The sequence below is a fragment of the Vicugna pacos genome, chromosome 16 (assembly GCF_048564905.1).
Source record: "Vicugna pacos chromosome 16, VicPac4, whole genome shotgun sequence".
Lineage (NCBI taxonomy): Eukaryota > Metazoa > Chordata > Mammalia > Artiodactyla > Camelidae > Vicugna > Vicugna pacos.
Genome location: NC_133002.1, coordinates 42,420,602 through 42,448,589, shown reverse-complemented (window position 1 = coordinate 42,448,589; position 27,988 = coordinate 42,420,602). Strand labels below are relative to the sequence as shown.

General features: G+C 46.7%; 1 protein-coding gene across 5 annotated transcripts in view; it reads left to right on the top strand.

The window, feature by feature from the left end:
* The window catches only part of RAP1GAP2 (RAP1 GTPase activating protein 2), a 167,535-nt gene that overhangs the window by 29,633 nt on the left and 109,914 nt on the right, over window positions 1-27,988 (top strand). For 3 of the 5 annotated variants that reach the window (XM_072939015.1, XM_072939017.1, XM_015251877.3), the window contains exon 1: window positions 21,774-22,430. The exons of the other annotated variants lie outside the window; for them this stretch is intronic. In XM_072939015.1, the coding sequence (XP_072795116.1) occupies window positions 22,324-22,430 (107 nt within the window). In that variant the 5' untranslated portion in view covers window positions 21,774-22,323. Of the gene's footprint in view, window positions 1-21,773; window positions 22,431-27,988 lie in introns of those variants that run through there. 5 annotated transcript variants of the gene reach the window in all.

Below are 27,988 nucleotides of genomic sequence, written 5' to 3'. Positions count from 1 at the left end.
CCCACCCTGGGGACTCAGGGTGGGGCCCAGGAAATTTGTGTGTCATCAGGGCCAGAGGTGGTGCTTCTAATGCAGCTGGGTCTGCAGCTATTTGGGAACCAGTGACATTTAACCTCTCTTTCCCCAAAGTACAGATTCAGTGGTTAGGTTCACGTGCTCTGGATGACCTTGGGCAAGTTACACAACCTCTCTGTGCCTCAGTTTCCTTATCTGGGGATCATAATAGTACCTAGATGTAGGTTCTATTGTTGTGAGGTTTGAAGGAGATAATGCCAGTGAAGCAGGGAGCACAGTGCCTGCTACGTAGTTACCACCTGGTAACCGTTACCTGCCTTAATACTTCTGACATTAGTAATAATAGTCCTGGGCTGTGTGGACACACGGAACCACGTGACAAGCCTGCAGGTACACAAACCTACCCAGACAGGCAAACCAGAGCCATGTGCACCCAGACCCAGGCCTGCTGCTGAGGACAGACATGTGCAGGTGGTGGTCACTGCAGGCTCACATGTGGACACACGGTCCCTCCCTAAACTTACCAGGAGGACTTATGTGTGTGTACACGCGGCCCAGGTGATCGAGGCTTTTATTTCATTCACACTCTAACATTATTCCTGGAGTTCGCAGCACCTGGGCTGAGCTCTGGGAGCTCAAGGTGCCCCTTGTTTCCATAGCAACCACAATGCAGGAAAAATAGGAGGACCAGGGAGGAGATGGCAAAGGCCCAAGCCAGCTGCCCGCCTCATCTCCACATCCTCGGCCACACCAAGCCTCCTATTGTGTTAGTTTTTTTAGAATAATGACATGGTGAACCTCTGAGTACTCATGACCCAGAATGGACAGTTGTTAATATTTTGTTGTATTTTCATCAAACCTTTTAAAAAGAAATTGTGGTAAAATATATACAGTGGAGAGGGGGTGGGTATAGCTCAGCAGTAGAGCATGTACTTAGCATGTACAAGGTCCTGGGTTCATTTCCCAGTACCTCCATTTAAAAAATAAAATAAAAAATTTAAAAAATAAAAAGAACTATAAAAATTACATAAAAAGTGAAGTTAAAAATTTATGTACAGTGGTATTCAGTACATGTATAATGTTACACAACTCTCACCACTATCCATTTCTAGAACTTTTTCATAATCTAAAATTGAAACTCTGTACCCATTAAACACTAATTCTCCATCCCCGCCTCCCACCAGCCCCTGGCACCCGCCATTCTGCTTTCTGTCTCTATGATTTGACTACCCCAGGGATCTTATGTAAGTGAAGTCAGGCAGCACTTGCCCTTTTGTGACTGGCTTATTTTACTTGGTATAATGTCCTCGAGTTTCATCCACGTTGTAGCATGTATCAGAATTTCCTTCTTTTTTAAGGCTGACTATTATTCCTCCACTGTATGTAAATGCCACATTTTGTTCATCCAGTCATCTGTCGATGGGCACTTGGGTTGCTTCCACCTTTTGGTTGTTGTGAATAACGCGGCTATAAACACAGGTGTGCAGATACCCGAGCCCCTGCTTTCAGTTCTTTTGGGTTATTCTGTATTCTTTTGGTAATTTGATATTTAACTTTTTAAGCTTTGTTTTTTAATTCTTATTAAAAAATGTTTGAGCTTTTTTTTTTTTTAAGAAAACATCACAAAGTTAAATTCCTGTAATCCCTCCTTCTCGGCCCCATTACCCTGTCTCCCTCCATCAGTAGAAGGCAGCACTGTCAGGAATTTGGTGTGCTTTTCTCAGTCCATAATGCTTTCACATCCATAAGATAGGATAACATAATATAGTTTTTTGTGTGTATTAAAAATTCATGCACATAATGTTCTTCTGAATTTATGTGAGTGTCATGGTGATGTTCTGGCATCAGACTGCTGGGGTTCAAGTCTTGGCCCTGTCACCAGCTGTGAGACTTCAGGCAGTTTCCTTAATTTGTGCCTCAGTTTAGTCATCTGTAAAATGGGAATAATAGGAAAACCTAAAATCTTCTTATAGGTTATTTTGGGGATTATATCAGTTTACAGATGTCAAGTGCTCGTAACAGTGTGGGGACATAGAGGGCACTAGATGTGTTAGTTATTACCATTATAGTTCTGCATTTGGGCCCCTCCACAGATGGATTTTGGAATCCATCCATGGTGTCCATGTGGAGTTAGGTCTAGCACCTTCTTTTTAATTGCCATTTTTTTTGTACAAACATGTTACATTTTTTGTTTCCCCCCTTATATCTCTTACTGATGGAAGCTTACATCGTTTCCATTTTCTGATATTGCAAACAATGCTGCAGTAACTGTCTCCTCACCTGACCTTCAGTGCATTTGCGTGAGAGGTCACGTGGGGAGGGACCCGAGGCGGGGCTGTTGGGTTGCAGCTCTGTCAGACATAGCTCCAATGTCCTCAAGAGAGGTTTTACCAAAATAAATAAATAATAAAAGAGAGGTTTTGCCACTGACACTCCTACCAGGAGTGGGTGAGAATTCTACTAGAGTCCTCCTCCCCAGGTCCTCCCTGATAGTTAATTTTTCCATTGATCTGATGGACCACAGCACATTTTATTTTCTTCTTTATTATACAAACATTAATGTCACTCTGAATAAGTGAATGAAAACTCTCATGACCTCCTTGAGTCTCTCTCCAGTGCTCCTTTTTACTGTGTTGTATCACAAGCATTTCCCCGTATTGGTACAGCCTTTTTTCCCCCTTTTAAAAATAGCATTTTTCCTGATTATAAAAATAGTATGTGTTCACTGTAGAAGGTTTAGAAAATATGTGCAAGTACTGAGATGAAAAAATGAAAACCCATGACCGACCACCTAGAATGTTATCATTTTGATGTGTCTCTTTATAGTCTTTTTGTGCTTTTTTAGCTTTCTTTTAAAACTTTCTAAATAATGACATTTTCAATACCATTAAATTTTCTTTAAAAACATAATCAGGGAGACAGGTATAGCTCAGTGGTAGATCACATGTTTAGCATGCACGAGGTCCTGGGTTCAATCCCCAGCACCTCCATTACAAAAAATAATAATAATAATAATTAAAACATTGCATACCATACTGTCATTATGATGTTCCATAGTTTATTTAACCATTGCTTTACTTTTAGATATTAAGATTGGTCTCCATTTTTAATTATTAATAAGTAATGCTGCAGAAACATCCTTGAATATAAATCTTTGTGTATTTGATTATTTCCTTGGCTACCAATAAAGGTCAAATGTTTTCACACATTTATTTTTTAATTTATTTGAGAAAAAATTTCTTATTGACTCTTGCCTATTTTCCTTTTGGGGTGTTCATATTTTTCTTGTTGATTCATTAGAGCTCTCTTTTAAATAAAGCTGTTCACTCTTTGTCATTTGTATTTTTATGTCCAAATAATCTTTCTCAGTTTATCCTTTGCCCATCAGTTTGACTCTTTTTTTTTCAGTGCAAAAGTTTTCAATTTTAAGATAGTAAAATCCATCAATCTTTCTTTTTTAAAATTTTTATTTATTTATTTATTTACTTCTATTGAGTTATAGTCATTTTACAATGTTGTGTCAAATTCCAGTGTAGAGCACAATTTTTCAGTTATACATGAACATACATATATTCATTGTTATATTTTTTTTTGCTGTGAGCTACCACAAGATCTTGTATATATTTCCCTGTGCTATACAGTATAATCTTGTTTATCTATTCTACATTTTGAAATCCCAGTCTGTCCCTTCCCACTCCCCGCCCCCTTGGCAACCACAAGTTTGTATTCTATGTCTATGAGTCTGTTTCTGTTTTGTACTTATGGGTTTTTTTGTTTTTTGTTTTTTGTTTTAGATTCCGCATATGAGCAATCTCATATGGTATTTTTCTTTCTCTTTCTGGCTTATTTCACTTAGAATGACATTCTCCAGGAGTATCCATGTTGCTGCAAATGGCGTTATGTTGTTGGGTTTTATGGCTAAATAGTATTCCATTGTATAAATATACCACATCTTTATCCAGTCATCTGTTGATGGACATTTAGGCTGTTTCCATGTCTTGGCTATTGTAAATAGTGCTTCTATGAACATTGGGGTGCAGGTGTCATTTTGAAGAATGGTTCCTTCTGGATATAAGCCCAGGAGCGGGATTCCTGGGTCATATGGTAAGTCTATTCCTAGTCTTTTGAGGAATCGCCATACTGTTTTCCACAGTGGCTGCACCAAACTGCATTCCCACCAGCAGTGTAGGAGGGTTCCCTTTCCTCCACAGCCTCTCCAGCGTTTGTCATTTGTAATGGCAAATTGAATGATGGTCATTCTGACTGGTGTGAGGTGATACCTCATTGTAGTTTTGATTTGCATTTCTCTGATAATTAGTGATACTGAGCATTTTTTCGTGTGCCTATTGATCATTTGTATTTTTTCCTTTGAGATTTGCTTGTTTAGGTCTTTTGCCCATTTTTGGATTGGGTTGTTTGTTTTTTCTTATTAAGTTGTATGAGCTGCTTATATATTCTGGAGATCAAGCCTTCGTTGGTTTAATTTGCAAAAATTTTCTCCCATTCTATAAGCTGTCTTTTTGTTTTACTTATGGTTTCCTTTGCTGTGCAGAAGCTTGTAACTTTCATTAGGTCCCATTTGTTTATTCTTGCTTTTATTTCTATTGTTTGAGTAGACTGTTCTAGGAGAACATTTTTGAGATGTATGTCAGATGTTTTGCCTATATTTTCTTCTAGGAGGTTTATTGTATCTTGTCTTATGTTTAAGTCTTTGATCCATTTTGAGTTTATTTTTGTGTATGGTGTAAGGGAGTGTTCTAGCTTCACTGATTTACATGCTGCTGTCCAGTTTTCCCAACACCATTTGCTTAAGAGACTGTCTTTATTCCATTGTGTATTCTTGCCTCTTTTGTTGAAGATTAGCTGACCAAAAGTTTGTGGGTTCATTTCTGGACTCTCTGTTCTGTTCCATTGGTCCATATGTCTGTTTCTGTACCAGTACCCGCTGTCTTGATTACTGTAGCTCTCTAGTATTGTCTGAAGTCTGGGAGAGTTATTCCTCCAGCCTTTCTTTTTCTTCAGTAATGCTTTGGCAATTCTAGGTCTTTTGTGGTTCCATATAAATTTTATTATGATTTGTTCTAGTTCTGTGAAATATGTCCTGGGTAATTTGATAGGGATTGCATTAAATCTGTAGATTGCCTTGAGCTCAATCTTTTCATTTGTGACTTCTTTTGTTATTTTAATGCTTAGAAAAGTCCTTCTCCATTCAGAAAGTTGATGGATGCCTATATATTTTTTAAAACAATTTATTCCCTTTTTACATTTAACTCTTTAATACATTTGGAATTTAGTTTTGGGTAAGATGAGAGATGAATCTATAATTTTGTTTTTCCCAAGTAATCAGTCCATTGTACTAGCACCAGACTTTAGTTTTTCATTTCCACCACTAGGTTCTTACAGATCCAAAGATAGTTTTCTGGGTTTCTGTTTGATTCCATTGACCTGTCTCTTGAATCTTGGACAGGCTCAGAGGTTAAAAAGAGCAAGGTTTGCTCAGATAGTTGGTGGGGCTAGGGTCTCAGAAGAGTGACAATTCAGGTCCAAAGGGTGGGGGCTCTGGTTGTGCTGGGCCTTGAAGGTCAGACTTCAGAGTGTGTGTTCAGTTATTGAGCTATGGGGAGATAGTTGGAGGTTTTGAGTAGAGATCTGGAGGCGCTCCACCAGAGCTCTGGGTAGACCCAATGGGAGCAGATGGACATGGACCAGCAGTTATTCAAGAGAGAGATGAAGGTGGCTTTAGGTGTGGTGTGGAAACAGACAGATGGCTGCGAGATTCTGCCAGGTAGAATCAGCAAAATGTGGAGGCTGGCCCGACTTGGGTCAGGTAGAAGTTGGGGAGCCAAGGACTATGCCCTGGCGTGGCATTTAGGTGACCCAGATAATTATTCTATTAATCAGATTTTTTTTCAGGCTGTAAAACTTTACATCATGATGGTTTGATATAAAGTCGTGTAGTACTAATAATAATTTTAGCAAACACTGACTGCTTATTCCATGCATCTGCACTGTGTGAAATGTTCTTATCTGCATTATCTTGGTCCTTACCTGATCCCCACGAGATATATATCCTGACTCCTATTGCACAGGGGAGGGAAATGAACCTCAGAGGGGTTGTCACTTGCTTCAGATCCCACCACTGGCAATCTGGAAACTGAACCAGGTTTATCTGTCTCCAAACCCATGCTTATGTCTGTAGTCCCCGGGGCCTGGTCCCTCTTGTCCTTCAGTAGCCGGGGTCCATGGCTTCCTCCTGACTTCCCCTGAGTGTGTTTTGTAGTCATATGCCCTAGACAAGGATCTCTTTGGGTCAGTTGTTCATCATCTGATTGGTCAAAGTGGTGGAAGTGGCCAGAACCCAGGTCTAACCAGCCTCTATGAAAAGGAGATGTCTTGGTTTTTGTAACTGGGAGGTCTCTGAGGCTTGAGGCATAGCTGGATCCCAGGGCTCAAACAGTCCTCCAGACCAGTGCTGTTCAATATGGTCACATGTGGCAATTTAAATTTAAACTAATTAAAATGAATTAACAATTAAAAATTCAGTTCACTATTCACGCTAGCTACATTTCCAGTGCTTGCATGTGACTGGTGCCTCCTGTACTGGACAGCACAGATACAGAACATTTCCATCATCACGGAAAGTTCTGTTGGACAGTGCTGGATAGGCACCCCTGGAGGCCTTCCAAGGGCCAGACAAGCCCAGAGGTTCTTCCCAGTCTGTGACAGTTCACTTGTTGCAGAGATGTTCTCAGACCTCCAGGCCAGATGTCTGAGCTGCATAAATCCAGGACCACTAGGTGGTTCCAGGGAGGTGGCCACGAGCTGGTATCTTACCCAGCAGGGAGCTCACACCCAGCTCCTGCCTCCTTGGGCCTGAGAACAGGAGAACTGGCTGACACCCAGTTCAAGTGTAATAAGTCAAGGTCCTGGCTTCTGCATTGGCCCTCAGACTCCCACACACAGGTGCATGCATTCATTTAGATCTGACCACCCACACACCTGTCACTCAGGGTCACACTCTCAGAAACAGCCCCAGGAAGGCATGCGCTTGGTGGATGCCACATTCTGTTATAACAGCAACAAAACCAGTGCGGGCTCTGTTACCTCATTCCACCCTCCGAGCTGTCGGTGAAGTGGCTCCGGCGTCCTTACCATTGTAAAAGGAAAGAACCCAAGGCGCAGGGCAGTTAAGTGACCTGCCTGGTCACACAGCTGGTACAAGATGGAGCAGGGTCCAACCAGGGTTGTCGGACTCCGTAGGCTCTGTCATTCTCTCCTCTTGATCACACTTAATTCTGAGCACAGGTCCAAAGGCAGACCCGGTCATCATGTTCCACACAGGTTCTGCCACAGGAGGACAGGGGGGTAGAAAAGTGCTGCACACTCACACGGACACACATGTCTGTGCCGTTGCTTCCATCCCCCTGAGGCTCGAGAGGCACATGGTGTAACTGAGGGAGTAAAATGGGGAGGGTCACAGGGGGCTTTCCAGACAGAAAATGGCAAGAGCCATGGCGGGGTGGGGCTGTGGATGGAGCTGAGTACCAGTGAGTCAGGTACCGAGGCGAGTGTGGGGTCTGCTCAGGGAGGGTTGCAAGTGTGATGCTGAGGAGGGGACAGGTGCCCTGAAGAGTGGGGTGAGGAGTCGCCTATCTCTTTGGTGGTTTGGGGAGGCGGCTTTGGGAGTCCTGGGGATGGATTAGGGGGCCAGGAAACTGTCGCTCCTGAGGAACTGGGAGGTGGGGACTGGGTTGGAGGGGAGGCGCTCGGCCAGGGGCGTGTGAAGGTGGGATCTTCAGACCAGGTGTCTGATCCACCTGAGGAGTGTGAGAGGAGGCCCCTGGAAACTGGGGTTTCGTGCAAAAGTTGTCACATGGGTCACAGAGCTGGGAGTGCAGGAGGGAAACTCAGTTTGCAGGGGAGGATAATGACTGGCGTTGAACGGGGTGGGTTTGAGGAGCTTGTGCATCATCCCTGTGGAGTTTGAGGTTGGGTCCTTGTGCTCAGGAGAGCTCAGCTGAATGAATCTGGAACGGTTCATGCAACAGTACTCATTGCCAAGGCCAATTCTGAGTGCAGGTCATACAAAAGTGGACCATTCAGACCTGCTGAGGCCTCGTGGTACTTACTAATGGGGGAGGCAGACAGGAACAGGATAAAAAACCTAGATGGTCTCAGATAATGCCCAGTCTCATGAAGGAAACAGAACCATGAGGTGATGGGGGAGGGGCGATGGGGCTACTTTAGGTGACGTCAGGAGCAGCCTCTCTACAGAAGGGACATTTGAGCGAAAACCTTAAAAGAGAGAAGGAGCCAGCTATGAGGGTATCTGGGTCAAGAGCATTCCAGGCGGTAGGAACAGCACTTACAAAGGCCCTGAGGTGGGAAAAGGCTTGGCAGGCGTGAAATGAAGAAGCAGGAGGGGCAGGGGATGGGATGGGAAGTGGGCATCCCCAGGTGGTGGGAATGCAGACAGTTCTCCCTGGCACCAGCAGGTGGTGCTGTTAGCCCAGGACTGCCAGCTCTCCAGTGTGGCCAGGCAGGCGCGGGGGAGAGCAGGTGCCTTGATCTCAGGTTAGTAATTTGGAATGTGCATCCCTACCCTCTGGGGAGATTGAGGTGGACACACGTGGGCACCCTGGCCAGGGCCGGCAGAGCAGTTGATAATTCCCTGACTCCTACTCCTTCAGCTATGTTGTTTTAAGTATTTCTTTGCATATCTCTCTGGTGGTTTCTGGGTATCTGCGTCTTTCCCCTTTTTACTTCTCTGTCGTGCTCTCTCAGTCTCTTCCTCTCCTCTCCTGTAGCTCCCTGGTGCAGCTGGTTCCTATCTCAAAGATTAATTACTTGTTTTCCTGATGGTAGCTCCGGTAGAGGATGTGTGAGTTGGAGTCTCTAATCTCTGTGCCTTCCCTCCTTCCCAGGGCTTCAGTTCTCCAGGGAGGGCCACAGCTCAGGTAGGGACCCCCATCAGAAGAGATTGTTGTGGGGGACCGTCACTCCAGGACCCCTCAGGCCCACCTCCCAGTGCCAAGCCCGGCTCACTTCCAGCACTCCCGGCAAGTAGCCCTGCTCTCACGTCATCCCTGACGGTGGGAACCACGGCTTGAGCTGAGAAGGGAGCTCTGGACAGCGAAACAGGTGGCATAAAACAGCAGAAGAGGGGTCTGTTATGATGGATCATTTTAGTTGTCAAAGATAAAGTGGCTTCCATACTCCCATTAAGATGTGCTTTTTTAGTTCTTTCCCAGTGGAGACTGAACTGGCTGCAGCCTGGAGTTGACCCCTGGCTGTCATTGTCAGGGTCAGTGCTGTGGGTGAGCATGGTGATTAAGAGCTTAATGTTTTAAAGCCTCCTGCTGGGTGGGAAGACCAGTGCTGCACCTTACCATGGGACCCCAGGCCAAAGGCTTAAATTAACCTTTCTATCTTTTGGCTGCTTCATCTGTAAAATGGGAGCAATAGTAGTAACACCAGACCATCTAATCTGGATTGAGTCAACACGTGTAAAGTGCGTCCGACTGCCCACGTGGTAAATGCAATGAAATTGCTTGCTCTCATAACTGCATCTTATTTGTCAATAAAGACTGTATTTTTACTTACAATATATTATTAATTAATTGATGTTAATATAATAAAAACAATGGAATGGTAATGTATTATTAATATAATTAATAGAGCTTTCTGGTCTACCCAGAAATAGGACAGAGATACTTGCTTCCAGCAGAGCTCAACTTCCCATGCATGTACTTAAATACAAAAATCATTATCCACGTGTGCCACTCTGTGTCTTTACTGGGGAAGATAACATAATCCACTGTTACAGAAAGCATGAGAAAAGAAGATATAGCTGCCCTGGATTGCCCAGCAGCCTTGTTTCCAGAGCAAATATAAATGAGCTGAGATTTAGGTTGCTTCAAATTCTCTGCCACCAGAAACACCACTGGAATGACCATCTTTGTGTAGGATTGCATGTGTAGGATTTTTTTCCTTAGGCTATAGTCCAAGAATAGAATAACGGACCCAAAGGGTCTGGCTTTTTTTTTTTTTAACATTTTTTAATTGAGTTATAGTCATTTTACAATGTTGCATCAAATTCCAGTGTAGAGCACAATTTTCCAGTTATATATGAACACACAAATATTCATTGTCACATTTTTTATTTTTCACCGTGAGCTTGGCCTTCTGTTTTTATGACTATTGCTAAGAGTTTTCACGATGAGATCTAATGTATTGTGATTATCCTGACTGGTCTGTTTGTTGATTTACAATTTATTTTGAATAGTAGATGTATTTACATGTATTTGGTTCAAAAGCCAAAGTGATTAAAAAACATGTATGGTGAGAAGATTTGCTCTTTACTCCAGTTTACAGAGTTGTCACCTCCTTCTTAAATCCATTTACGAACTTCTTCCCAGTGCTTCTGTTTTCCTAGATGATATGAACACTCATCCTTCTTATCTCCATCTCTTACATGAGAAGTAATGTCCTAAACAACATGGTTTTACATCTTACTTTTCTCACTGGAGAATGTATCTTGCAGGTCTTCCCATAACCGTCCATGGAAGAAAGCCTCTTCCTCCTTCTCCTCCTCCTTTTTTTGTGTAACTGTGTAGCATTTCACTATGTGGATTTTCTTTTAGAAATGGATGATTCTTTTAAGAAATTTAATCTCTTGTGGCCAGCAATGCCAGTCCCTTCCTCTCTTTCCCAGAGTAGTCACTGCTCAGATTTTGGTACACTTTTTCTAAATATTAAAAAAAATTTTACATGCATCTTTAAAAAAAGTTTTTATTTAATAAAAAAAATTTTGGTGGGGGAGGTAATTAGGTTAATTATGTAATTAATTTCTGAATGGAGGTACTAGGGACTGAACCCAAGACCTTGTGCATGCTAAGCAAGTACTCTACCACTGAGCTATACTCTCCCCCTATATGTATCTTGAGTGACTGTAGATGTCCATACATACAGGTGTAGTTAATTACTTCTAAAGTTTGTACAGTATCTAGCTCACGAATATATTATATCTACGTATCAGTCTCCGCTCTAAACAGGGGCTTCTGGTATTTTTTTTTTTAAAGAAGGATTGCTTCTCTTTCTTTTTTATTTATTTATTTATTTATTTATTTATTTATTTACTTACTTACTTACTTACTTACTTATTTTTGTGGCGGGGGAGGGAGGTAGTTAGGTTTATTTATTTATTTTAATGCAGGTACCGGGGATTGAACACGGCCTTGTGCTTGCTAAGCATACATTCTACCACTGAGCTATACCCGCCCCTACTTCCGGTGTTTTTTTACTCTTACAGAAAGTGCTGCAGTGAATAGCCCTGTATTTGTCCCTATACACGTATACGGGTGTTAAGGCACAGGTTCTGCCCTGAGAGTCCCTTGAGACCCTCAGCTTAGAGCCACAACTTGGAGTGCAAATGCATTTCCTTTGCTGATTGAACCAAGAGACCAGTTCTCACTGGGCTGATCTGGGGTGTTGCCTGACAGTCTCAAACCCAAGGTCAAATTCTAAGGTTCCCTAGGAAGCATAGACCTGGGCAACTGAGTGGGAAGGGGGTAACCTTGGAAACAGTTTCTGTCACCTATACCCACCTCCTTAGGAGGATCTTAAGATAGAAAAGACCATCTCATCTGGGCCTTTGCTTTTAGTTCTTAACCCAGTCACTGTACCACTGCCTCCGGCTAGATGCTCATAGCACATCTCACGGGTGTATATAGAATTTCAGTCCTCATTTTACAGCTGAGAAAACAGACTAGGAATGTACAGATAAAGGGAGGACAGGTCTGCTTCAGAAGGTGGTTCTGCTGACTCCCATCTGCTGGATCACAGAATGCACGCGTGAGTATACACGCATGCTCCCTGCACATGTGCGCACGTGTGTGTGCAGATTTGAGGGCAGAGATCAGCAAGGGTGATGTGCTTTTCTTCCCCCCAAGTTTTTATCTTGAAAATTATCAACCTATGCAAAAATGAGAAGGATAGTACAATGAGCATCTGTAATTCACCCAGATTCACCACTTATTATCATTTGCACAGTTACTGTCACTCTTTCTCTGTATGATGAGTGTGAAATAGAGAAAGTCAGTTGCAGACATCATGACTCTTCAAAGGCTTACTTCAGCAGAATAATATTGTTTCCTCGTATAACCACAATACTATTCTCACAGGTAAGAAAATGAATATTAATTTAACAATATAACTTAATGTACAGTCCATATCCCATTTCTCAAATGTAAATGTAGATGTATGCTAGATTATGTTATTGGCTTATTAGTAATGGTCACTCTTTGCACTTGGTTATTACATCTCTTTAGTCTCTTTAAATATAGAACAGCAGACCTCGCAGAATTGTTTTGTAGAGTATCCCACATTTTGGATCTGTCTGAATGTTCCTTTTTTTTTTTCCCAACATTTTCCTTCCATAGTCCTTGATTTTACTGAAGAAAGATAAAATGAATGACCCGCATGCTGACAATGAGGAAGAAGGGGGGAAATTCCTGTTTTATCTTTGGGGTCAGATTTGGGTCATCCTGTGTTCCCCTTGAGTAGGGTCAAGAGGACTGTCCCTACGCCTGTCAGCTCATGGGCTGGGCTGGTGCATCCGGGTCTGTTTGATAGTTCCAGGGGCTCCTCCTGGGAAGACTTCCACGTGGCCCATTTTGGGGGCTGCTCCCCTTGGGTGGAGGAGTGATGTGGTCTTCTTACTTGTCTAACGCTATTATTTTGCTCCTTCATGTGTTTCCTCGCTCACTGGGTAGAGATCTTGTATGTTAATTCATTAGCTTACTAGTGGCAGAAATCTAACTCAAGCTAGTTTAAGAAAACAAACAAAAAAAGGCAACAAAAGAAAAAACAGATCTAAGAATCTTGCTCCGGGAATGGTTGGATCTAGGTAGGTCAAAAAATATCATCAATCTTTTTGTCTCTGTTTCTTGGCTCTGCTTTCCTCTGTATTCACTTCACTCAGAGGCGGCTCTCCTAAGATAGCTACCGATTTTGGAAACCCCAGGGGGTAGTAAACTGCTTCTTTTTATAGTGTCTTTGCTTGTTTGGAACTACTACTAGGTTTAAAACCCAACGGTGTCAGGGTACTGAGTTCTCGCATCTCTGAGAGGGTGGAGGGTGGGTCTTAATCCCTGGGACAGTGATACTGTGCCTTCCCCTCTGGCCAATCCAGTTCTGTGTAGTTCAGAACGTGGGAAAGATTTTCTGGGGCCAGGGAAGCTCAGACTCCAGGACATGTGACCCTCCTGGTGGGAATTCCCTCTCTCCCTTCCTTTCTTCCCCCCTCCCCTCCTTCCTCACTTCCAACAATATTTATTGAGGGTTAGAGTGCATCAGATGCTGTCCTGGGCGCGGGGGGGGGGGGGGGAGGTGATGGTGACCTCTAAGACATGTCTGGTGTCTGCCCTCCTGGGGTTTACAGTTCACTGGGGCGAACAGACCAAAAAACCAGCAAATAGATAAATCAGTAACCTCCACCCCACATCCCCTCCCCTAAGCTAGAATAATTGCCGCAGAGGAAATGAACCAGGGGCTTGGTGCAGAATAACCCACGTACTCTAGGTGAGTTGTCAAGGAAGGCCTCTCTGGGAAGGGGACATTTGGGGCAGGTCAACAGCTGAGAAGGGTTAATTTCCCCATTGGATCATTGGGGATTACACTGTCGGTTGCCCCTCCTACACTAATTCTCTCACATCCCACTGCCTTGTGGGCCGAATGGGTTGAGTCTATTTCTGCTCCAGGTTCTCCAAGAAGGGACCCTCACAAAGGTCACTGCTGGCTGTGCTTGGAGATGGTCTTACAGCCCCATCTCCCATGTCCTCTGAGTGACAGGTTTGATGCACGGTGTTCACACAAAGCTGGCTGCTGAGCCCAGTTCCCCATACCCCTAAAACTGCTCTAATGCGCTAAGAAGGAGGAAATAACTGGGAAACTTTGGTCCTTTGGTTATTAGCTGTGACCCATGCAGCTTCCTGACTCTGAGTGAGGGGGGCGGGGCTGGGAAGAAAAAGAATGGAGGCAAAGAGTTTGGAATCATGGTGTTTAAGGGAACGACTGACCAACTGATGTGATTTCTGAAGCTGCTTTGGGACTTGGGGGAAGGGGAAGGTGGTGGGAACTAAGGATGGAGGGAGTTGCTCACTGAAAGAGTTTAGATTACAGCAGGAGTGATGCAGGCTAGACAGTTGTAAGAACTTTCCTGGGGAAAAGGGCAGAAAGGCCACAGAAAGCAATCCTGGCAAAAAGCTTGCAAATTGCAGACTTACAGCAGCTCACCTGGAGGCTTAAATCTGGGCTTCTGGTTGAGTGCGGATAATCTGTGTCCACACAGGAGATAAGCTTTGTGTTTGTCTTTAAAGTAAAAGGATTTAAAGTCTGGATGGGAAAGAGCAATTAACACATCAGTAAGTTAGACTCCAGAGTCTGCTGTGAAGCAAACTCCCAGGGTTAGGTAGAGAGGGTTTGATTAGCCACTGATGGGGGCAGTTTCCCTCTAGAAAGGAAATTGACCCAGGAAATCTGACCCAGAGTTCTTCTGGGACCCATAGAAGCCAAAGAGAAGTTCAGACAACAGGATGAAAAAAAAAAATTAGGATTTATCAGGAATCAGGTCAATGGGGCCACAACTGATGAATTTTCTGGTCGACCGGACTTGTGAGTGATCTGCAATCCACACAATGTGATTTTCATATTTTGCTTGGTACACACGCACACACACACTGTTGGGCTGCACACCATAGGCCTGCAAGCCCTATACTTGCCCAGCCTCAAGTCAGCAGCAGAGATATCAATGGTTTAATGCACGGGGGACCTTACACGGCTGAAGCAAGGTCCTGGAGACCGCACAGTGTGAGGCAGACGCAGGGCAGGACATGGCAGTAGTCTTTGCTAGCGAGGGTTTGGGGGGTGATGGGGGGAATTGATGTCAGGTTGGCTCATTGGTTACCAGGGAAACCACCAGAGGAGCACGCCCCTCACCCGCTTGGATAAGCTCTCATAGTGGAGATGTTCTGATCTAAAGATTAGAACAATCACTAGCTGAGGCCAGGGGCAAATCTGTAGGAAGTTCAGTCAGCTGAGTAGGATGCAGGTGAAGCAGGGACTGGTAAAGCAGGGGTGTACAGAGAGCAGGAGAACAGCCATCTTGGGTGCCCTTACCATACACTCTTCAAGGCACGGAAGAGCCCTCATCCATTAAACCGTTTATGTCTCTGCCCTGACTCTTTAGTCTTGAGACTAGGCAAGTACAGGATTTGCAGGCCTGAGGGGTGCAGCCCAACACACACACACAAACACACACACATACACACACTTTGGAGTGTGCCAGGAATGCAGACATACTGCACTGGCCACCTAAATCCTCCATCAGACTGCAGTGTCTGTGTGTACGTAAACACTCGCCTGCTTGCTGGTTCACAGGATGCTTGCCTAATTTTTGCTAAGCTCGAGGCATAACTTATTTTACTGTACTTCGCTTTCTTATGTTTCACAGATACTACCTTCTAAAAATTTTTTTTAATTTTTTAATTTTACAAATTGAAGGTCTGTGGCAACCCTGTGTTGTCAGAGGATGGTTAGCATTTTTTTTAACAATAAAGTGTTTTTTAATTAAGTTACGTGCATTTTTTTAGCCATAATGCTATTTCATACTTAGTGTAGACTACGGTATAGTGTAAACATAACTTTTATATGCACTGAAAAACAAAAAAAGTCGTGTGACTTGATTTCTTGCGATATTTGCTTTATTTGCGGTGGTCTGGAACCGAACCTGAAACATCTCCTATGTATTTGGTGTCCCAGGGAGCAGTTGCTGTGAGCAAAGACTCAAAATAGCACAGGGAGAAAGGCCACTTAAAGTGGGCCTGCAAGGTGCTTTTGCACACACTCTCCTTTAATTAATGATAATATCCATCTCTCAATCTATTTACAAAACTAATATGTAGTCCTTATAAATTTATAAATAGAAGAAAAATACAAAGACAACAATAAAAATTATAATTCCAGAGATGAACCCTATTCACCTTTTTTTCCTATTATTTTTTTCCACCATTTTTTTTCCCCAAACATTTTTCCTTTCCTAATATTTTCTTTTTACTTTTTATTGTGGAAAGTATCAAGGGTATACAAAGTAAATTGAATAGTATAATGAAGCCCCTCCCCCATTATCAACATCTTTGTTTCAAATGAATACCTCTACCCACTCCACATCCCCTTCATTATTACTATTATTATTATTAACTTAAGTTCTTTTTTGAAGTAAAATTTACATACCTTGTAATGTACAAATCTTAAGTGTACATTTTGGATAAATGGATCCCACATCCTGTCCTGACAGAGAACATTTCCACCTCTCTAGAAAATCCCCCACCGCCAGAGGCAACCACTGTTCTAATCTTTTGTACCTTAGATTGTCTGTTTTTGAACTTTGTATATAAATGGAATCATATAGTATGCATTTTTTGCATCTGGCTTTTTTGCACTCCATAATGTTTTTGAAATTCAGCCATGTAGTTGAATGTGTCAGTATTTTGTTCCTTTTAATTGTTGAGTGCTCTTCTGCAGTGTGGATAGACCACAGTTTGTTGATGGACTGTCCATTTTGAAGAAAGCTGCCATGAACATTTTCACACACATCTTTATGTAGACAATGCATGCTCATTCAATCCTTGCAAGAACCCTTGGAGGATAGCCCTTTTGTTATTCCCACTTGACAGATAATGAAACTGAGGCTCAGAGAGGTTAAATTTCTAGCCCATGGCCATACAGATAGTAAAGGCTGAAGATAGGATTCTAGCCCAGTTTTGCCTAACTGTGGAGGTCTTTTCATTTTTATTCCCCTGCCCTGATATCTTTGCATCACAGCTGACTGAGGTCATTAACTGTAGGGGCAAAGGGGTCCTCACCTCGATGACCTGTTGTTCGTAACTGAGTTTTAGCTCAAGTACAGTAGGTAGCATTGATAATGATGGCTCTATGTCACCAAGAAAAGGTTACATTAAACCTACACTTGAAGAGGACAAGAGCATGTAAGACATTTTAGAGAAATTTCTAGCCAAGGTCATGACAATAAAAGCGATCAAGCAAACAGAGGAAAGTTGTGCTGCTTAAAGCTGTGTTGTCTGGGAATCTCACTTAGGGTGGAATACGTCATCTCCTGAGGAAGCCAGACACAGACGGCGTTCCTGGGTATAGAGAATAGTATATAAATAATGCATGTATAAGGAACCACTCTGTTCTTTGTTGAGCCAAAGAGAATAGGTTTTTGGAGTCTGCTGGTTCTTGCTTTGAAAGATGTTGCTAAGCAATGTTGCTAATATTATGGAAAGACAGCTTCTCTCCCCACTTTTCCACTCGGCCCCAGAGTTGGAAGTGGCTTCAAGTGGTAGCAGCAGCTGTGAGGGTTTGCTAGTCAATGAGGTGAGGACTGACCGGGACCCTGGGTGTGAGAGGCCTGTGCCACTAGCCACCTACCCCCAAATCTCTGGAGTGACCCCCGGGCAGCTTCCATGCAAAAATCCACATCTTTAGGTTCAACGGAAATTTCACACATGGAAAATCCTTTTGAATGTTTCTACTGTGGGAAAAACTACAGTCATGCCGCCTGTATTCGTGGATTCAAAATTCCATAAATAAACCAAAAAGAAATATTTTAAATGCCTTCAATAACCCAAGAAATAGATGAAGAAGAACTCCTTTCTTCTCCCTCCTACCCCCTTTTCATAACCCCTGAACAGGAAATCAGCAAAGTTCTGATTGACATCATGCACTGCAGGCTCTGGGTACCAAATGATGTGCAGCCCCAGGGCTGGATGCCTGCCACGGAGTGGGATCTGTGGGTTTCCCCGGGCATGGTTTCCTTTCCCTGGAGCTCGGAAATGCCACACAAGTCACTGAGATCCGTTTCCAAACCCTGAGCCAGTTTCTCGGCAGCTCTCTATTCAGTATATGTGTGGCTCCAGGGAAGTCGTCTGAGCTGCGAATCCCAAACTTGGCTTCCATGCCTGGCCTGGGCATGGCATGTAGCTGTCACTGAAGGACCCTGTTGTGGTGGGATGGACCCCTTTAGGGGCAGGTCGTGGGCTCTGAGAGGGAAGGTGAGAAACTGGGAGGAGAGTCAACATATTGGCAAAGACCCTTCCTGCTCCTCTCTCTCTCTTTTCAAAATAGAAACTGCGTCTCTACCTCAAATGACCTTCCCAATCTTTCCCTTCCCTCCCCCCTTCCTCTCCCTCTCCCCCTTCCTCCTTTTCCTCATATGGTGGTAACCCAGCCATGCAATTGTAACATGGCCCAGCAGGGGGCGCGAACGTACCTGCCAAGGATGCATATCAGTCCCTGACAGTCACAGGTATGAGTGTTCTGCAGAAGTGTGTGTGTGGAGGGGTGCTTCTGAGTGGTTTCTATGAAATGGGGTGTGTGTGTGTGTGTGCCCCAAAGGCAGAGGAGAGTGGGGGTTCTGGCCTGTCCTAAGGAGTTCTAAAGTTGTATGTTTATAACTCAAATTGCTCCAAAGGTTATGTGATCCACAGGATGGCTGGGGACACTGTCTCCTGCAGAAGGGGAGGAGTAAGACATCTGAAGATCGCTGGTTTTCATAAAAGGCCCCACCCTCTGGCTCCATAACCTCTCTTGCCCCAAATCTACTCCCAATCCTGGCCAAGGAGGGTTGCAGTCATGGTGCAGAGCAGTGGAGGCACTGGGAGTTGGAGGTGGGGTGGAGCGGGGAAGGAGTATTTGCTCCAGGCTCGCTCTCAGACCTGGGTGCTGGCAGCAGGGCTGAGTCCTGGTTTCACATGGATGTGTCTCCTGGAGCGGGTTCCCAGGCACAGACGGCCCTTTTCTTCAGGACCAAGCATGCGTGTCTGTCTGTCTCACCCCACTGGCCCCTTAGGAATGGGCTGTGCAGCTGTCTGCCCTCTGTTCATGATTAACTGTCCTGTCCCCTCCCCACCCAGCTCCCACCCTGGCCCCCTTTGCCTTTGGGTTTCCCCGGATTGGGGCAGAGACCCAGGCTGGCAGCTGCCTGGCACTTTGTTCTCAGGATCTGAGGGCAGGGGAGGGCTGGAACGGGCCTTTGAAGTCCCGTGTGCTGGGACACTACTGGGGATAAACTGCTGCTTGGCGGCGTGGAATCTGGGAGAAGAGCCCTTCTTTGAGGTCCCCACTGACCTCGCTCCCTGTGGCCTGGATGTGTTCAGCCTTCTTGGTCCACCCCAAAGTGCCCCCAGTATGTTGCCTTAGAAGACCTTTAAGTCACTTATGTGAAAAATCGTTCCCTTTGGGTTCTTCTTCAAACTGTGTGATTTCTTCAAGGACAGTGTCTTCGTTTGGTGCAAGTGTGTAGTTAACACCTAACACTTGACTATTTTTCTCTTTTAACTAAGGCGCCAAGGTGCTGAGCCTTCGTCAGGCAGCAGTCCTGAGCTAGAATTTAATAAATTTGTATTTGTCTTCATGAGATGAATGATAGATTTTCATTTAGGGTGGCTGCCTAAGCCCTAGGGTGATAATGTTTTCTTTTAAAATTAATTTTAAAATGAGTGGATTTAATTAAAGCAAAATAATAAGTAAATGACAGAGTAGTATGGTATTAAGACAAAAAACCGTGAAGGTGGTATGCAACTGGCTTAATTTGGAAAACAGTGGCTGGGTCCCACTGGGTAAGTGAGCCAGGAATGGGATGGTTTTGTGGTTTCATATATGTTAGCCCTGTTTGTTCTGAGCGAGGATACTCTGTTTTATTTCTCTCTTACCCTGGTTTCTTGCACAAAGCTGGATGCATCCTAGTTGTCTCATAAATGTTGGTGGAATGGGCAGATCTAGCACAAATGGCCATTACATTCTCTTCCATGGATGGATTTCCTTAGGCTGTGGTGTTTCCTGTGTGGGGTGTGGGCAGAAGGAAGGGCTCCTCCACCAAATAGAAACTGCTTGATCTTAGCGCCCTAGGAATCATATCAGGCTGTATTCTTTTGGGGACAACTTTGTATTTTCAGCCACATTGGGGCTGGAAGCATTGTGGTTGTAGAGGAGCTGAAAGGGTCTGGAACCCCAGATAAACAAATTGCTGCCTGCTTGGTGGAAAGAATTTTCACTTTCATTCCAATGTCCTGTTGCCCACTGATGCTCTTGACCTAAAATACTTCCCAGGCAGTGGGGCATAGGTGGGAGCCACCCACATTTACCCACCTGAGCCACGCACGCTCACTCACCTGGGAGGGAGTCAGGCTTTGTACTGAAATGTGCCCTACCCTTGTGTGTGGATAAAATACACCCCATGCTGGCCTCGACCTGAGGCCAGTGCCCCCAGCATCCTCCCGGCCTCGGAGAGGTTCTGTGTGTGGCAAAGGCTGAAGGAGCCCTGGGCTGTTTGTGGTGGGGCTCTGCCCTCTTCCCCACTGAGGACACACTCATTTCCCCATTCTTTTTACAGACTGATTCTCAGGTCACTTAACTGGTGTAGTCCTTGCAGCCAGCCTAGCTGCAGTCCCAGGGGTAGGGCCTGGGGCACTCACTCTCTGGCTATAAATAGACGTCTATGGTTGTATCTGTGATTCCCCCACCATCCAGGCAGGCTCAGAGGGGCCGAGGCCATTGCTAATGGATGCTTCATAAATAAACCAGGAACATTTTGGCATCCCTCTGGTGCTCCCTGCCCTCCCCCCAGTTCCAATGCCAGCAAGAAGCTGTGCCCACTGGAGAGGTGGCTTGAGGGCTCAGGCCCTTGAATTCATTCGCAGTTTGGTCCCCTATCCAGCAAGGTCCCCTTCCCTGTCTGGATTTTCTGTGCTTGCTTGAACACCAGACTGTATAAAAAACAAGGCAAATTGCCTCAGGGACCTCTTTGGCCCCAACAGGACTGTTTCCAAAGATGGACTAATTGGCTTGTTTTAATTCCCTTCAGCCCTCAGCCCGATTTCCTTCCCTAGAGGGAGGGAAGGAGAAGTTAAGCCGCGGGTGGAGGTAGGTGGGGGTGGTGAGAGAGGCTAGGCTTCCTGGTAGCAAATGAAAGTTAATGAGTGCGGCGTCGGAGCATCCTGCGCCCCTAGTAGGGACCAGCCGGGGCCCTTTTCCCACGGGCTGGCATGACCTTTGGTCTTTGCGTTCCGAAGTGAAGATGAAGCGGGCACGCGGTGTGCGGGAGGAGGGGAAGAAGGCACGCGGGGTGTGTGCCGCGGCCCCGGCTGCTGGTGTAATAGGGTCCTCCTCCCTCCCCCAACTTGCATCTCCCGGTCAACCTGGGACGCGAGGTGCAAGTGTAGCCGCCAGGAAATCGATCATTGACCCTATGTAGTGTCAAAATTCCAGGGCCCGGAAAATAAATGTTTGCCAGGGGACTGACCCCAGCCCGCGTAGGCGCGGACGCTGTAATGGATCCCTCCGACCCCCGCACGACAATCCTTTCCCCGATTAGGGGAGAGGTGAGAGGTAGCATCCGGCGGAGTCAAAACGGCAGGCAGCCCCGGACGGAGGGCGGGCGCTGTGCGCTTGGAGTGGGATGCCCTTCTACCAGCCCGGCAGCCTGGCCGCGGGTGGGAGAGGCCGGCAGCGGTGTCGGTGCGCGAAGGCAGTTTCATTTGGACTGAGGACACCCGTTTCCTCTCGGTGCATGTTTTTTCTCCTCTGTTTTAAAGACAGTGACAGCATCAGAGAAGTATCCCGGCGGGCCGGGCTGGGAAAGCGCGTCAGCCGCCTTTGCCTGGGGAGGGAGCTCGGGGCCCGGCCAGCAGAGGCGGGGGACGCGGAGAGCAGAGAGGGGACGGAGCGGGAGCGCTAGGCATCAGGCGGGGCAGGAGGGAGCCCGGGAGGAGGGCAGAGGGCGAACGCAGGCACCGAGCTCCGGGAGCGCTGAGCGCGAGCCGGCCGCTTCCCTCCGCGGGCGGCTGGGCCGCCTGAACCGCCCGCAGCCAGGGCGCCCCGGGCCAGGGCCCGGAAGGCGGGGCCGGGGCGGGGTCCGGGGCGCGGGCGGCGCGTCTGAGCCAGAACCCTGGAGCCGCCCGTCCGAGCCGCGCCCCGAGCGAGCCTTGGAAATGCCCGCGCTGGGGGATCGGGCGCCGGCCGCCCGGCGGGCCGCGAGGAGACGCTGAAGGTCGCCGGGAAGTGAGCGCCCAGTCACCTGACCCCCGGGGCGCACCTAGGCGGGGCGGGGCCCATGCGAGGCGGGCGGCGGGGGACCCGGGCGCGGGCGCAGGGGCCGGGAGCAGGCGGCGCGGAGCGCGCCGAGCAGGGCCGGCGGGGGCGCGCGGCGGGCGGGCGAGGGCGCGGCCGGGCACCGCCGGCGGCCTCGCCATGTCCCAGCCGGCGGGGAGGATGCATTGCCGAAAGGCGGGGATCCGCGCCGCCGTGGTGCTCATCGGACTCCTGCACAAATCTCGAAAACAGAGTAAAGAGAAAAGGTAAAGCAGCGCCGCCTCCCCCTTCCCGCCGCTCTCGGGTTGAATTCCCGTTTTCTTCGGGGTGGACTTTTCCAAGAGGGCTTTTGCCTCGGAGCTGGATGGGAAAAAGCCTCCACTTTGGGCCCCGTAGGGGAGCGAGTTCGGAGCTTCGCCCCAGACGCTGGCTATTGAGAAAGCCCACCAGGGCATTGGCTGGGTCGGAGGGAGGCTGAGCGGACCCTTCGGACGTCATCTCCAACAGAGGGGCACCTAGTCCTTCACCCCCACTCCCTGCAATTGCCGATCGCGGCGCCCTCCCCGAAGCCTGCAGCGTGGGTAGCATTGATCCGACCCGGGCAACAGTCCCTGGCTCAGGTCCGAGTGGCCCAACGCGCAGGGATACCATTTGCTTCTCTGCAACTTGGCTGAGCCCACGAGGTGCCGGCCAGGCTGAGGTCTACTGGCTTTCCACACAGTGCCGGCAGGCGAGGAACAAGTTTGGAGGTTGCTTACCACCCGCATCCCGCCTCCATGTCTCTCTGTCTTTGGGATTTTTCTGTCTTTGACAATTCATCTTTCTTGGGTTTACTCTCCTAGTTGTTTGCTCCTGGGTGCTGAAAATCATTCTCTCCATTTATTTCAGAGATAGGCTGGAGGATCTGCGGGGTGAGAGATGTGGGTTTTAGGGTGGGCAAAGGAGTTTTGGGGGCAGCTTCCTGGGCTTCAGCCCCCAGCTGTAGACTTGAGGTCCTCAAGACCCCAGAGAGCTGCCCACACAGGCTGGCACAGCCTCCCTCCTCTGCTGGGGTACACGGGCCCAAAGCTTCCCAGCAACGGGCTTCCCCATAGATGCTGTGGGGATTTGGGGTAACCCCTGGTGGCCCTGCTGGATCCTGATTTCCAGAGGAGGTCGGAGTGGTTAGTGCTGCGTTCTGCATTGACAAGGGTTACACAAGGGCAGTGGAGTCAGAGACGCCTGTGTGGTGACTGGTGGCCCCTGGGCTTGCCCAGAAGCTAGGTGTGCCTGGGAGAGGTGGCGGACTTTGAGAAGCTGGCATGGGTCACCCCTGTGGTGCAGTTGTCTCCCATCCCACCTGTCCCCCTTCCTACAATGTTGTCTAATTTGATGTTGCTCACAGCGCAGGATGAATATCCAGTGAAATAGCTGAAGGTGGTTAAGCATGAAATGACATTGAGTCACCTAGTGAGAAAGTTCTTCCCTTTTCAGTTCTCTGCTAATCCATGTGATTTCTTCAAGGGGAGAAAGTTTCAGGTTGGTGCTAGTCTGACTTTAACACCTTTTTAACACTTGCTAATCTCTCTTTTATAACAGAGAGAACAGACTTCTGGATCAAGGCCTTTAAATGGGGAATAGTGCCTGCCTACAACTTAGGCTGTTTTTGTACCATTTATTTTTAGGATTGTCTCCTAGCTTTGGCCAGAGGTACTGATTCCCCCTGACCCCTTGTAGTGGTGATATAAAGCATCACTTTAAATTAGATGTATCATGTCACAAGAATGAGTCTATTTAGTAGAAATAGTAGTAAGAGTGCAAATGGTATAGAATATGGCAGAAATCCTGCAGGTGATCTAGGAATGGCTGATGCTTGGGGCACATTTGTCAAGCAGAGAAAGCTGCCAGCAGGACTCCAGAACTCAGGGCTCCAGATCTGGGCTCCATCCTCCCCTAGACTTGGATTCTCATCCATTTCCTGCCCTTCAGTGTTTTATCTGTACACAGGGGATGAGCAAGCCAACCCTCTAAAGTCAGAAGGATGTGGGATGGCTGGGCTGAGACAACCTGGGTCTGTTCTGAGGGATGAGAAGGGAGACATGCTCAATAGAAAGGGAGTTGCATCAGACCAACCAATTCCTGTCTCTAAGCGTAGAATGTGTGGTGCGTGGCAAGATCCCTGCACAAGGGCTGGCAGCTCTAGTCCTGGCTCCTCCATTGACTGTGATGTGATAGAGTCTAGATTTCATATCCCTGAGCCTCAGTTCCTGCATCCACACAAAGGGTGTGGGAGGCTCGAGGGAGATCAAGCTTCAAGTGAATGAAGCTACATCTGAGAGGCAGTGCTGCATGGGGATGGAGGGGTTTGATCAGAACTGCTCCCATTCTCCTGTCTTTGGGCCCCTGTCCTTGGAAACCAAGGGAAGATGTCTGGTGGTGACAGCCCCACCAGTAGTTGAGACCAGCCATGCCTGGGCTGGAGGCAGCCAGGCAGGTGTGGGCCTGGGTCGAGACAGTCTGGGGGTTGGGGGCTGCAGTGAGGCACAGAGAAGGACCTGGACAGGGAGCAGAAAGGGAATGGCCAGGACAAAGATGCCCCAGGCTCGTGGTACTCGTCTTTCCTCCTGGATGCACTGTCCCTGTCCCTGCAATGCAGGCAGACAACAGTGACCCTCCCAGCCTCTGCCCATGTCCCATTCTTCTGTTGCACCTGCCATCATGATGGTTTTGGCTAGAGACTTAACCTTCCCAGGAAATAGAGGGCTTGCTTTCATGTTGGTGCTAAATGACCTTTGCTTCGTGTGTTGTTATCTGGAGTTTCTTTGTCTGAAATCAGCGCCACGCTCTGATTGACCCTTGCTCTGCAGGCACCGCCATGGGGGAGCCTGGAGCAGGCGGCAGCTGCCAGCCTCTCTTAAGCACTCCCTAAACTCCATGCTGGGCATTAAATTTGCTGAGTTCCGCCTTCCTCCCTCTTCTCATCACAGGGGTCAGGTCCAACTCAGGCCCCCTCTTCATCCTTCCCAGAAGGCCTGATTCACCCATCGATCTTCCCAGCACCTTTAATTGACAGGCTTGTGCAGATAACACTCCTGGCTGTGGGCCAGAAGGGATGTAAGGTACTGTGTGGCTGGCAGTAATGGTCCCTGGTCCTTGTCATCTTCCCACCTTCCCCAGGCCACTTGGAAATATGGCATATTAGGGGCAGGTAGATGTGCCAGGGAGAATGGTAATGACATAGGTATGCCATGGAGACTCTCAGGCATTCTTGGTGAGTCCCAAGAACTGTCCTCAAAGCTCCAGCCTCAGTTTGCCTCCCAGAAAATTGGGCTTAGTGCCCATCAGCCTTGACTTGACAACTCTATTGAGTTGTGGGACAACCTGGAGGTTCTGCTTTTCTTTCCCCACCGTCTTCCAGGGGTTTCATCACCTGCAATCCTACAGAAGCAGTGTTGGGTTTGTGAGGGGATTGAATCTGAGCAGGGTTCAAAGAGGCACCTGAAAGAAGGCTTCTTTGGAGGCGGCAGTTTGTAAACCCTGTGATGGAGAGCTCCTTGAAAGCGCTCTGATTTTTAGAGTAGACAGATGTGGTGAGGGAAGTGGTGCCTTCTGAGGGGGAAACAGTTACCTTTGGCAGGAAGGACCGAGGCAGAGGAATAAACACATTTAAAATAGGTACCTTCTGAAATGTGTGACTAAAGTTGGTGTGGCCTCAGGTGTAACTTTCTGAACTGGGCAGAGGTCAGTTAGCAGAAACGAAAGAAAAATCCACATCATACAGTGGGTAGATATTTTGAGACAAGCCAACCATGGGGTTTAGGAGGAGGAAGACATAAATTCACTCATCATTCAATAGATCATGAATGGCAGGCCCTGGGGGCCAGGAGAGTGAATCTAATGAATCTGATCCCTCCACTGGGGGGATAGTGTCTGGTGGGTTGGTCCTGTGTAGGTCATTAGAAAGAGCTCACCCCTAGCTTTTTAGAAAAAAACACTTTTCCTTGCGAAAAATTTCATGCATGCTCAGAGGTGGAGAGAATATTATAATACAATATCTAGTTTCAGCCGTTATCAACTCATGGCCAATCTAGTTCCATATATTTACCAACCTCCTCCCCTACAAGATTATTTTGAAGTAAATCCCAGACATTATATCATTTCATTCTGAAATATTTCAGTATGCTTCTTAAAAATAAGAATTCTTCTAAAAAGCTACCCATAATCATACCCCCTAAATTAACAATAATTTCTTAATAGCATATTCAGTCAGTGTTCAGATTTCCCTAATTGCCTCATAAAAGTTTCTCAAAAGTTTTTTGGGGTTAGAATTAGAAAATTCAGTGTGATCAGTGATATGTCTGTTTGTAAGGTTTTTCCTCCAACCTCCCCCCCCTCCACCCCCATTTCTTTGTTGAAGCAACTGGGCTTGCTTGTCTTAGGGAGTTTCTCAGAGTCAGGATTTTGTGACTGGTGTCATTTGTTTCCTGGTGTCATTTAACATGTTATTCTGTCCCCTCTGTTACTGTAAGTTGGTATTTAGTTTTAGAGTTCTATCAGATTTGAGTGGTTGTTTTGTTTTTGTTTTTGTTTTTGTTTTTGTTTTTGTTTTTGAAAGACCATTCCAGTGGAGGTTGTCCAGTTGTCTGCTTTTGTGATGTTAGCAGCTGTTGATCAATTTGTCCTCAGAGTCTGAAGGCTGGTGTCATGGAGGATACTTGGGTTCTGCCGTGGGAGAGCTGATGACAGCCCTGTGCACTGGCTGGACTTGGGGGTCTGAGCCTGAGTGTCCAGCAGTCCCGGCTTTGGAGCCTGGGCCTTGGAGTCCCAGAGTCCCAGGGCTGGAAGGGGCACAAGGCAGGAGCTGAACCACTCCCAGGCCCCAGAACAGACAGCTGCTTGTTCTCTTCTTAGGAGGTGGCTGGGTCCTGCCCTTTGTGGAAGAGCCTGTTACTCACCCTCTCTTGTCTCATGTTTGACCCGTTTGATGTCGTGGCTTTAAAGAACAGACATCTCCCTTTACCCAGCTTCCCATTTTGAACCTTACAGTGAGTCTGAGGAATTACAAGACAGAATTTGAGGTATAAATGTGTTTATTAGGTTCCTTCTGAGCCACTATTTTAATCTCCCATTTGGTCTCCTCGCTTCTGGTCCCCCTCACCCATTCTCCTGATGGGTGGCCACAGTGGAGTTTTAAATATCCAAATAAAATCAAGTCTGTCTGCTGCAGAAAGCTCTCCATCAGTTTTTCATTCCGTTTCAAATGGAATCTAAACTCTGAAGCTGGGTCTGCATCTCCTGCCTGGTTCTGTGAACTTACCTTTTACCACTTTCCCCCTTACTCTCTGTGATTGCTGTACTTCTGTTGCAAAGGCCTTCTTTCTGTTTCTGGGAGAGGCCAAGCTTCCTCCTACCCCAGGCCCTTTACCCATGCTTTTTACAGTGACTTCATTAACCGGTGCTTCCTCATCATCGGGCTCTCAACTCAAATATCATCTCCTCCAAAAGGTCTCCCCTGACCATCCAACCTAAGCAGCTCACTCCAGCCGTTATTACCTCACCCTGATTTATTTCCTCTGTGGCACTGATCATTAACTGATATCATCTAGTGCAGGTAATAAAACAGTTTATGGACTGTTCCCCAGGAGGTGAGCTGGCTGAGAATAGGGACTTTGCCTTTTTCACATCTGGGCCCCCCTTGCCTAGAATAGGAGGTGCTCAGTAAATATTTGCTGAATGAATGAATGGCTGCTCAGGAGACTCACTGACTCCCTGGGTGAAACCTGCCCATTGCCTGTTTCCCCGAGGTCCTCTTAATACTGCAGAACCCACTGACACAGATTTCATG